This window comes from Micromys minutus, assembly GCF_963924665.1.
Source record: "Micromys minutus genome assembly, chromosome: 12".
Lineage (NCBI taxonomy): Eukaryota > Metazoa > Chordata > Mammalia > Rodentia > Muridae > Micromys > Micromys minutus.
In genome coordinates, this window is record NC_137981.1 from 12,552,465 (window position 1) to 12,564,894 (window position 12,430).

Below are 12,430 nucleotides of genomic sequence, written 5' to 3' on the forward strand. Positions count from 1 at the left end.
CTCTCTCTCTCTCTCTCTCTCTCTCTCTCCCTCCTCTATACTGATAGCGGGTGAAACCAGGGCAATAAAGGGTGGGAAAAAGAAGAACCCACAAAGTAGCAAAGAACACTTTCAAGCAAAGAAGAAACAAGAGGAAATTCTATGTCGAATATTTTCATAGTTCAAAGTCAAAGCTGGGAACCACTATGCCTTGGGAACCTTTCTCCTCTTCACTCTGGGAGGCAGTCCATGGTGAGACAAAGCATTACGGCAGAAAGCAGGGGTCGAGGAAGTGGCTTTACCTCATGACTGGAAGTGGAGAGCAAAAGCAACAGTGAGAGACAGTACATTTCCACAAAGGTAAACCTCCATCAGCCTACTTCTTTTAAGCAGACCCTATCTCCTGCTTTTCAGCATTTTCCAACAAGGGCACTATATGATAAATTCATCAAGGGATTACTACAAGGATTAGGGCAGAGCCTCCACAATATACCTTCTGAAGGCTACCAAGTTCCCAATATGTGAGCCTATGAAGGACATTTATTTCATAGACAATCCAGATGTAACAATAAACAAGGTAACCCAATGTGGATCATAATTCCAAAACCTAGAAATGTCTGGAAGGTGAAATAACAGAAAACATAGTTGACTATTAGTTTATTGATTGATTTTTAGGATGTGATAACAAAACAAGAACTATGGGAGAATCGCTTGTGACACCAAGTAGCGATCAATGTATCTGCAGATAGAAGAGCCATCCAAGGAAACATGTGCACCAAGTCATACTGCCTGGGGACCAGGGTCCTAGAAACAGGCACTAGCCTATAACAGAGCCACTAGCTTCTATCCTGCTCAATCTGTCTGCCTTCTGCTGGGCTCCTAGAGGGAAGAGCCATCCCCATCCCACAAAGACAACAAGACAGCATCAAATATTAGTTCTTACAGCTTTTATTGTTGTTAAATGATTAATCAATTCTTTCCATTTATTTTAAAGAGGCTGATGCACTTCAAACGGATTACATGTTATTCTTGGTACCTTTACTTTTGACCTTTTACTATTTGATTATTTTTGATTATTTTCTACATAGAAATATGAGAAAGGCAGCTGGGCAGTGGTGCACACAGCTTTAAACCCAGCACATGGAATGCAGAGGCAGGCAGATCCCTTGAGTGTGAGACCAGCCTGCTGTACAGAGGGAGTTCCAGGACAGCCAGGGCTACACAGGGAAACCCTTTTTCGAAAAAAGAAAACCAAAACAGCAACAAAAGAAATATGAGAAAGGTTTAAAATGCAATTTCATTGGCTTCATCCATGAGTGCAGAGTAGAATTCGGTGAAGAGCAGTGTTGGCTGGGGGCTGGATTCCCAGGAGTTGCTCTGTGGCTGACTCCCAGTCTTTACCCAGCTCAAGCCGTTGGCAGATAGATGGATACTGTCCTTCTGTTCTTCTGGCCCACTCTCTTGCTTTCTTTATGTTCTCAAAATACCATGGAATATTCCTAGATTTAATAAAAGTTTCTATTGGTTCAGAATATGTGACAGGCAATGTGACACCAAATCTATAACACTGTATTGGATGAAATGGTTCTGTCAAGAAAATAAAGACTTTAATAAAAGTAAAAGCCTGAGAGTCCCATCTGTTGGGGATTTTGAACTCAGTACATTTCTTGTTTCTTTCCTGCCCCATTCCCAGCTCCCACCATGCCCAGGGACCCCGCCCCCTACCCCTGCTCTCTGGGAAAAACTGCAGCTCTTTCTTGCTTTATATTTGTTTTCTTTTCTTTCTTTCTTTTTTTTAAAGATTTATTTATTTTATGTATGTGAGTACACTGTCGGTGTCTTCAGACACACCAGAAGAGGGCATCAGATCCCATTACAGATGGCTGTGAGCCACCATGTGGTTGCTGAGATTTGAACTCAGGACCTCTGGGAGAGCAGTCAGTGCTCTTAACCGCTGAGCCATCTCTCCAGCCCTATATTTGTTTTCTACAGTTTCTTTTCTAGTGTCCTTGAGGCCCATGTTTTGATGTTCATCCACTATCTGTAAGTTTTCAAACTGTTCCAGATACTGAAAACCTGAGATTCTGCCGTAAGGACCGATACTCCAGCCCTTACACCAAAGTTGTGAAACGTATTTAACTTATTATTGTGTGGGTGGAGCCTGTGTGAGAGGGCTGTGAACTTACAGTAAACTATTGATTGGGCAGAGGGTAGAATGTTCTTCCCATTAGTCAAAGTCATCTGAGATGAAACCTCGACTAATACAATGCTTCCATAAGATCAGGCTGTAGGCCAGCCTGTAGGGAGGTTTTTAATTAATTGATGGGGGAGGGCCCAGACCATTGTGGGGGGTGCCATCCCTGGGCTGATGGTCCTGGGTTCTATAAGAAAGCAAGCTGAGCAAGCCATTTTGAGCAAGTCAGTAAGTAGCATCCCTCCATGGCCTCTGCATCAGCTCCTGCCTCCAGGTTTCTGCCCTGCTTGAGTTTCAGTGCTGACTTCTTCCGATAATGAACTTTAAAGTATAAGCAAAATAAGCTCTTTCCTTCCCAAGTGGCTTTGGTCATGGTGTTTTATTACAGCAAAACTAATCCTGACTAAGGAGTTGCATAATCAGTGGATGTATTTAGGAGATTGGTCTGGTGCTGCTCGTATTCAAATGCTAGATTCTGTATCCCCAAATCTGGTTGTTCCGAGATGAGTTCTTCAGGTATACTGAATTTTATTGTCTTGCCCCCCGAGTTATCCACAATTGGTTAATAAAGATGCCTACAGCCTACAACTGGGCAGAGGAGAGGTAGGCGGAGCTGGGGGTTGCCCGGGCTTGGGGGTCTGAGGCTAGAAGCACAAGCAAGAAAGAGAAAAGTAGAAGCTGTCATTGAGTAGGTGGATTATGAGCACATGGCCAAGGAGGCTGGCCTGGTGGGGGAGGAACAGCCGGGATGGAACATGGCTAGTGATAGTTTGGGGTTACTGACAGAAAAGTAGACAAGATAGCATAGAGGGTAGCTATCTGCCCAGCTCTGGGTTTTAAGGCTTATTATAAATATAAAAGTTTTGTGTCACTTATTTTGGAACTAAATGATTTAAGGTGGGGGTAGAAACTTCCAAATATTTATTGAAACAAATGTACCTGAACCAAGGACATGACATGCCCTTGCATGTCCACATTATCTCGTGGGAAAGGCAAAGGCCTGGGAAAAATATTCTTGGTTCTTTTCACATGACCAAAGGTGATAAGACATAAAAGCAGTATGTTCCCTGCTTAAGCTAGTTATGACCATTACTTTGTATTTTGGTTACTTTAATAATAAAAACAAGAAGTGCTTTGTTTGTGCTACTCTTTTGTTTGGAAGGCAGGGTTCTCTTTGCAGCCCTGACTGCTCTGGAGGGTCATGTTGGCCTCCGATTAAAAGATCCACCTCCCTCTACCTCCTGAGTGGTGGGGTACTACTGCTTGGCTCGTGTCTTAGGGTTTCTATTGCTGTGAATATTTCTATGACCAACCCTTATAAGGGACAATATTCAATTTAGGCTGGCTTAAAGTTTCAGAGGTTCAGTTCATTATCATGACAGGAAGCATGGCAGCATCCAGGCAGACATGGTGCTGGAGAAGGAGCTGAGAGTTCTACATCCTTGAAGACCAAACAGTTGTTTGGAACAGGCCAACAATCAGAATGTGGCTCTCCTAAACGCACAGATGAGAAACATGCTCTAGTGTGGAGCACCAAACCAGGAGCCCAAAGAGCTATGTTCTGGCGTCAATAGGCACATGCATTCTGAGATTTGTTCCCATGCAGTCTGAGGTAAAAATCCCAGGTCAGTCATCCTGCTACAAGAACCTTCGAGCAAGTGGAACCTGTGAACAGATTCTCCCTTAAGATTGTCATTTACAAGCCAGGCATGATGACACAGCCTGCAATCCCAGCTGGGGGGCAGGAAGACTGCCACAAAATTGAAGTCAGTCTCATTGACAGAGCGAGTTGCAAATCACCCTATGGGAGCAGGTCTAAGAAACAAACAGAATAAAGGGCATATATATAAAATGTTTAAGACATTTATCAGGACATTAAAGCACCTAGAAATGGAGGCCTCATCCATCTTCATCAGAGATCTGGCAACTGTTCCTTCTCGTGGTGACTCAGAGTATAGGAACTGTAGTACCAGCAAAGTGGCAATGAGGTCCAGGAGACGCTCTCTTCCCTTCTTACCTAAAAACAAAGCAACACAAAGCCAGAGATATCTTTATTTCCTGTGATGGTCTGAAGGAAAAGTGTCCCCCAGGCTCATTTACGTGTTTGAACACTTGGTCCCCAGATGGTGTTGCTGTTTGACTGGTTTGGATGGTTCAGGACAAAGAATTGGACTTGAAAAAGAAGTTAGTTTATAGCCTCCTTCTGTCTGTGACACAATGTGAACAGCCAGTGTCCTGCCCAAGCCATCTGCTGCTATGCCATCCCTACCAACGTGGACTCTAACACTCTGGAGCCATAAGCCAAAATAAGCTTTCTTCCTTAAGTTGTTTCTGGTATTTTTAAGCACAACAACAAAAAAAGTAATTAACTAATGCCCTCTGGGCCTTCAAGTGCTACCGAACAATTACTAGGCTACATGTGGTTGCTCATGCCTATAATCCCAGCACTGGGAGGCTAAGGCAGGAAGATTGCCATGAGTTTAGCATGAGCAACACAGTGCATTCTAGACCAGCCTAGACTACAGACCCAGACCCTGTGTGAAAACAAACCCAAGCACCTAACTGAATTATACCACAAATCTATGAGGACCACTGTCTTACTGTGGAGTCATGGGGACCTTATAACCAGGGATGGCCAAAGGCATGTCACACAGAAACTATACATTGATGTTGTTTTTTTTATCTGTCTTTGCTTTGTTTTTTTTTTTTTTTTTTTGTTTGCTTACTTTTTATAAAAATGATTTGTTTATTTTATGTACACTGTAGCTGTCTTCAGACACACCAGAAGAGGGCATCAGATCTCATTACAAATGGTTGTGAGCCACCACGTGGTTGCTGGGAATTGAACTCAGGACCTCTGGAATAGCAATCAGTGCTCTTAACCGCTGAGCCATCCCTCTAACCCTTTGCTTTGTCTTTAAAGATTTAATCATTTTCATCTTAGGTATATGAATGCTTTGCCTACATGTATATACATGTACTACAAGTGTGAAGTACTTTCAGAAGTCAGAAGAGGTCACTGAATCCCCCAGGACTGGAGAGTTATAGACACTTGTGAGATTCCATGGGGGCTGTTGGGAAGAACTCAGGTTCTGTGAAGAGCAGCATGTATTTTTAACTGCTGGGCTGTTTCTCCACCATTGTTTTGTTTTAATAGGGTCTTACTCTGTAGCTCAGGCTGTTTCAAACTCATGGCAACCCACCTGCTTCAACCTCTCCAAGTGCTGGGATTCTGGAATGAGCCATCATACCTGGTTCATGTCTGAATAAAATTTCATTGTGTATAGTTCTCTCTCTCCCCTCCTTCCTTTCTTTTTCTTTTTTGCTTCTTTTTCAAGACGGTTTTTATGTACACACCTGGTTGTCATGGAAATCCTCTGTAGATCAGACTGTCCTCAACTCAGAGATTCTCCTGCCTCTGCAGTCCAAGTGCTAGCATTAAAGGCATGTGCCATCATCACCTGACTGGATTTTCTTTATTCCTATGTTGATGGGTATCTAGATTAGTTTCGTTTCGTATTTCGGATATTAAGAACTGTGCCACAATAAACACGGGAGAGAGGTGTATTTCTGTGATATGCTGACTTAGAATCAATTAGACATATGCTCAGGTGTGGTATAACTGGCTTGTATAATAATTCTATTTTTAGTTTTTTTTTTTTTTAAAGAACCATCACATTGATTTCCATAACCACTCACCAACAGTATATGAGACAAAATCTCAGTGCGGTTTTGATTTGTCTTTCCTTGATGCTAAAGCTGGGTGTTAAGATGGAAGAGCCACAATGTAGAAAGTGCAAAGGTCTCAATGTAAATCACTAAGTGAAACAGGATGTCCCTGTTGCCCAATAGGTACATATGTTGTGGCCATGAAAATAATTATTGAGCATGTGAAATTGAGCTTTTGAATATTACTGTTACTGGCATGATCAGGTAATGTAGTCCAGACTAGTGTCAAGCTCATGATCCATGTGTGGCTTTGGGATAAGGCCACATCAGGATTACTGATGTATGTTACTATTTTCAGATTCAGGGATGTTCTTCTTCAATAGTTGGTGCCATGTAAACTAATAAAACTGCCAAGATAATACTTCATCATTGGTAAAACTATAGTGCACACCTTTGATCCCAGCACTTGGGAAACTGAGGTAGACAGATTGCTGTGAGTACAAAGCCAGCCTGTTCTACATAGAGAGTTCCAGGCTAGCCAGGGATACATGGTGAGGCCCTAACTAAATAAAAATCTAAATAAAAATCTAAATTTAATCACATGTAACTTCTAAAAGTTACATGTGAACTACTTCCAAAATTAGTGCATTCCAGATAAATGTACTAGTTTACAAAACAATTTATTACAATGAGGAGTTTGCCTATAAATGACTGGAAAATGAAGGAACATGGTGACTTAATTAACTGAAAAACAGTGGCTTACCTAGAGACCGAATGCCCTTTTCATCAAGGTAATCGAGTAGAGCATTTACATTCAGTTTTAGTATAAGTCCGAGTTCTGATGTCAGTTTCCAAAAACCATCCTGTAAAATTAAGAAACAAGTTATATTGTTAGTCCTAGGTCCTAGGTCATACCGCACTTCTCTAGCATGATTTCCTTTTCAGTATTTAAAAGATACATTAGACAAAGAATGTTTGATCAAACTGTGAACCCTGAGATTGTGTTACTAACTGGAAAAATGTGTTGCTAGTTGTGGTGTGGCTCAGCCTTAGACCATATCTTCAATCCCTCTGGCTGGAATACAGATACACCCTTAATACATACCTTTAATCCCAAACAATGAAGGTTAAGTTAGTCTTAGAAGGAAGCATCCATGTTTAAAAGTGATGTCTATTTGAGGGTTAGACAAGATGACAAATCAGAGAAAAATTTGGCAGGATAAGATATACCCAACTCTCAGGAGAACAGGAAAACTGACTTAAGAGAAAGCTGTGCAGAGGCAGAGAGGAGGCAGTTTTACTGGGACAGTTATAGAGAGATAGGTTACAGAGAAAGAACAAGCTAGACACAAGACAGAAGGAGCCAGAGAATGATGAGGAGCCAGAAAATTAGAACATACTGCCAAAGATAGTATGAAGCTAAGCAGAGCAAAACAATCAAGAGGCTGAGATAAAAAGCCAGATTGAATTAGTCAGTTTGGAAAGGAGTATGAGTCAGAACAGCTGAGTTGAATCAGCCAACCAGAGTGCAGAAAGAACTAGGAAGGGGTGAGCTCATTCAGTAGTACCTTAGGGTTTCCATGGACCTCCCATATATACACATCATACACAGAAATAAAAGTAAATCTTTTCCCCTGAGATCCCAAACAAACCACTCCCCATTTCTTTGTTTAGAATTTTGTTTGTTTTTAAAAACAAGGTCTCTCTACATAGCCCTGGCTATCCTAAAACTTACTATGTAGACGAGGCTGGCTTGGAACTCATAGAGCTCTGCCTGCCTCTGCCTCCCTGGGTGCTGGGATTAAAGGTAAGTACTACTATACCTGGCTATAAGTTAAAAATTTAAAATAAAAGATAAATAATGTGGAGAGCAGCTGAGGAAGACACTCACCATGTATCTCTGCCTTCTATGTGCACACGTATACAGACATAGTCAAACCTACATGAATACTTGTATACACAAACTCAGGCACACATACACACAACACACAAATAAAAAAAAATTGAAAATTGATAAAAGATTAGGATTATAGCTCTGTGGCTGAATGCTCGCCTACAGATGTGATGTATTCAAATTGCATATATGAACTTGGATCTCAATGCCAGTGCAGAAGCTAGATAGATACACAGGATGTTAACTAGCTTAGAAAATGGAGTACAGTGTCCTTCCACACCACTGCAAACTACCACAGGGCAACTCAAGCAGTCTTTGTGAACCTTGTAAACCAGCAGGGCAGGCACATGGCTAGGCCCCCCTGAGGAGCTTTAGTGGTGCAAGGACCCGCTCCCCGTCTCAAACTTCCCTAACAATCTCTGTTATTCCCAGTGCAGGCTCCACTCTACCAAAAGGAAAAAAAATCCCATCAGGCCCTGAGTTTGCCACAGATACCCTCCAATCCCTGATCTTGAGAACCCACCAATCTCTGAACAGGAAAAGCTACCAATGTCTGTGCTCCCCCAAGCTCAGAACTTAAAATTCCACCAACCCTCACCCTGGAAACCTTGCCCCTCCTCCCCAACATCCTATATAAGCCTGGCTTCCCTTCTCAGTTCTCTTGCTATTTCTCACCTCAGCAGAGGCAGCCACCCTCCTGGGTTTTTCCTCCCAGTAACTCTTGTGTGAGGTTTGTTGTACAATGTGACTTTGTGGTATCCCTTGGCTCTCAACTGTCTGGATGCCTTTCCCCTTAGAGCTGCAATACTTACATTCACTGCCACTATCATGTCTCTAGACCTATAGGAAAATATTTAGAATACTCACTACACCTGTGTTTACTAGGCAAGAAAAAATTTCTATCAGCTTCAATACCCCAGTACTAAAACTAAGAAAACTTAGTCCATGCCCTCTTCAGGATGCTAATTTTCAACAGAGGAATGTTACTAGTCATCATCAAAACATGGTAAGCACCCCCCCAGCACCATGCAGGGGAGAGTTTTGTTCAGCTGACCCACTCACTGAGAAAAACTGCCTCCCACACTGACCCAGGCCCGAACCACTAGACTGGCAGTAAACTGTTCTCTGACCAACTGCTTTGAGAAGCACTGGTGTAAACGGTGAGTGAGCTGACCACAGACTGAAGCAGAAATAAGACAGATACCTCAGTCTGTAGAGCAAAGAGCGAAGACATGGGACTCTCGCGGCCTTTGTAGAAGATACAGTCCTCATCTGAGGCACCCTCAATACTTGCTGATAAATTGCAATAGACTACTGCTCTGTCCATTTCCGTTTCGAAAGACTCTCCATCCAGTGGGACATCATCACAGTGTTCTGCTACAGCGAAGAAGTCTACTGACCCAGTGTCTGAAGAACAATCTAATGGGAGAGCTGACTCAAGCGACTCCATGCTGGCGGCTGACATTCTGTAATCAGGGCTCTGAGGGACTGAGGCGTGAAGAAAAGAGTTTGGGGGAAGATCAGAGCTAAGCATTCTGGGGACAAGAGCAGGGACAGAAGGTGGCTTAGGAGGACTGCAAAGAGGCAATGGTGACCCTTCAAGAGCAGCCAGCTCAGGGGCTTTAGGAGAGAAGCAACTATCAAAGCTACCTGAGAAAGTTGTACCTCTCCTAGAGCCCTTAACCCTAAGGCCTGAGAGAGGTGTCTCTGAGTCACAGACATCTATGTCTCTAAAAAGCTCACATCTATGGCTGAGTTTAGGTGGACCCAACTTACATGGGATGAATCCTATAGGAGAATGAGGAAAATGGGTGCCAGCAGGGGGAGGGGGAAGGGGAGGAAGGTGGGTGGCACCAAAGAGAGGGGGAGGAAGAGTGCCACCAGAGAGAAGAAAAGAGGGAGGAAGATGGGTGCTACCAGGGAGAGGGGGAGGGGGAGGGTGGGTGCTACCAGGGGGAGGGTGGGTACTACCAAGGAGAGGGGGAGGGTGAGGGTGGGTGCTACCAGGGAGTGGGGGAGGGGGAGGGTGGGTGCTACCAAGGAGAGGGGGAGTACTACCAAGGAGAAGGGGAGGGTGAGGGTGGGTGCTACCAGGGAGTGGGGGAGGGGGAGGGTGGGTGCTTCCAGGGAGTGGGGGAGGAGGAGGAATGCTGCAGAGAGGAGATAGGAAGGCAGAACTGGAGCTGCAGGCAGAAAGGAAAGAAAATCCAGCTGCGACTGCAGGAGCAGAAGAAACCATGGAAACAGGCCCACTTTGAGGCTCAGCTGCCATACACAGGTTTGTAAATAGTCTTTTCTTTGGCTCTGCATCTTTCCGTTGTGTACAGACACTGAGAGGCAGGCGGGGGTTAAGAGATTGTGCTGTTGCAGGTGACTGGGCTACGGGGGCCATTCCTTCCAAATCTTCGGAACTGTCTGGAGCATAAGTCTTCATAGCCTTTCTTTTACATATTTTAGCAGTCGATAGTAGTGATGGTTCCTTACTCCTTTCAGAGGAGACAGAGAAGGGCTGCCCAGGAGGGAAAGTTGTGCATGTGAAGAGAAAATGGAACAAAATAAATTAGTGAACATTCTTTCAAGAAGCTGGATGGTTGGTTGTTAGATTGCACATCGCAGAATGAGGATCATTAGCCCTCAGGGAAGCTGAACCTGGAAGGGAGACTGTCAGCTAGGAATGGCACAGAGGCTCATATCCCTAATTTTACACTGGAGAGGCTCAGGCAGGATGATCCTAAATTCAAGGCCAGACTGAGCAACTTAGTGAGACACTGTTTCAAAATAAAAATTTAAGACAGGCAGTGGTAATGCACGCCTTTAATCCTGTACTTAGGAGACAGAAGTAGACAAATCTCTTGAAATTGAGGCCAGCCTGATCTACAGAGTGAGTTCCAGGAGAGTGAGAACTACGCAGAGAAACCATCTCAAAACAACTAAAGTCCGAGGTCTGGGGATAATGCTCAGTGGTGGGATGTTTCCTCTGGTTCATTCATGGGCACCACTAGAAGAACAAGAAAAAATAAATGAAAGCAGTGTGTGGGATGCTGAGATGGCACAGCACACAGGTACTTTCCAGCAAGCCCAAATTCATACACACACACACACACACACACACACACACACACGCACACACACACACACACACACCCCCAGCATGCAAATAAATAAGTAAAAAAATGATAATGCTTATCTGGTTTCCTATTTATTTGTTTCTGATCAAGTGTTCTACCACTGATCTATACCTAAGGCCTAAATGTATTTATTTTTACTTTACTTTTTGAGGCAGGCTCTTATCATGCAGCCCAGGTTGGCCTTGAACTCACGGTGAGCTTCTGAGTGTAAGATTACATCACTACTGGCTAAAAGTTTTATAATACGCTAATAGAGAAAGACCAATGGTGAAAGGCAAACATCTTATATGATTCGAAGAGAACTTAAGCCATGGATACAGGCCAGAGGCAAGGAGGCACAGCGAGCGAGTGAGGAGTCTGGGATCCTGTTTGGCTTTGGTCATGCCCATCCCCAACTCTTATAAGTCACTTGGGCCCTAGTTTCTTCACCTGCATGTGCACAGACCCAACAACCTCAGAACCTCTCCAGTCTCCACCTCACTAGTGCATGCACACATTCCTCTCTGGGTAACAGAAAGTGTTTTCTTGATGGCAGAGCTTTGTCATTAGGGGTGGGCCTTGAGGTTTTATAGCCATTGCTGTGGTTCTTAGCATCCAGATGCTTATGCAACAATATGTGAAGCCATCCCATGCCCCGTGCCTTCTGTACCACAGTGGTCTGTATGCCCTCTGGGACTGTGGACCAAAATAAACCCTCTCTCCCTGAAGCTACATCTGTCAAGGCATTTTATCACCACAACAGAAGGGACAGGATCTCTCTCTGTGTGGCCATCATGCCTCTTGAGAAAGCAGAATAATAAGATGAAAGGTGATGGACCAGGTGTCTCTCACATTAATTACAGCCGTTGGTAACATGACTAGAGCTGTCACAGAGAAAGCAGCACAGGCACAGTTACTGAAGCACAGGACCTTAATGCAGAGGAGCTTGGCATTTTGAGTTAAGTGCTAGGGAGACCGGGTGACTCTTTGGAAGAATAAGGTTGGCTTTCCATGGTTATCTTACACCAGGATAGATTTCAGTGAGATAGAAAGTTAAGTGTAAACAGAACAAACAGGTCTAGGGGGAAGCTCGGTGGCTAAGAGCCATTCTGGCACATGCAAGCTCTGGCGTTTCTCACAACACAGCCAAAAGAAAACAGAATTCCTAAAAGAACCAAGGGGGAAATTTTAAAGAGTAACCTATGAGTGCTAAAGGTATTTCTAGGCACAGCAAAGCAAAAACAACAAAACAAAACAAATAAAAGCCAGGAACTGGGGGGATTGGGGTGACTATGACGAAGACTCATTGTATAATGTATGAAACTGCCCAAGGATAAATAGAAGGCACCCTAAGACACACATGCAAAGCAGGATATTTAGAAAATTTAAAATGTGATGGAGGGGCTGGAGAGACGGCTCTGGGTTAAAAGCTTTCCTTTAAGAAGCCCCAAGTTCAGTTCCCAGAACCCATGTGTTCGGCAGTTCATGGCTGTAACTCCAGCTCCAGGGGATCCAACACCCTCTCTGGCCTCCACGGCACCTGCATACATGTGTTCATGTGACTGCACACATACATACACACATGGG

At 43.8% G+C, this 12,430-nt stretch overlaps 1 protein-coding gene across 1 annotated transcript in view; it reads right to left on the bottom strand.

Moving 5' to 3' along the window:
- Positions 1-944: 944 nt before the first annotated feature.
- PARP4 (poly(ADP-ribose) polymerase family member 4) overlaps positions 945-12,430 on the bottom strand; it is an 88,408-nt gene continuing 76,922 nt past the window's right edge. Inside the window, exons 31-34 of the mRNA XM_080926941.1 lie at positions 8,941-10,245; positions 6,606-6,705; positions 4,058-4,190; positions 945-1,478 (exon numbers count right to left, since the gene is read on the bottom strand). Of these exons, the coding sequence (XP_080783067.1) occupies positions 1,286-1,478; positions 4,058-4,190; positions 6,606-6,705; positions 8,941-10,245 (1,731 nt within the window). The 3' untranslated portion in view covers positions 945-1,285. The remainder of the gene's footprint in view (positions 1,479-4,057; positions 4,191-6,605; positions 6,706-8,940; positions 10,246-12,430) is intronic.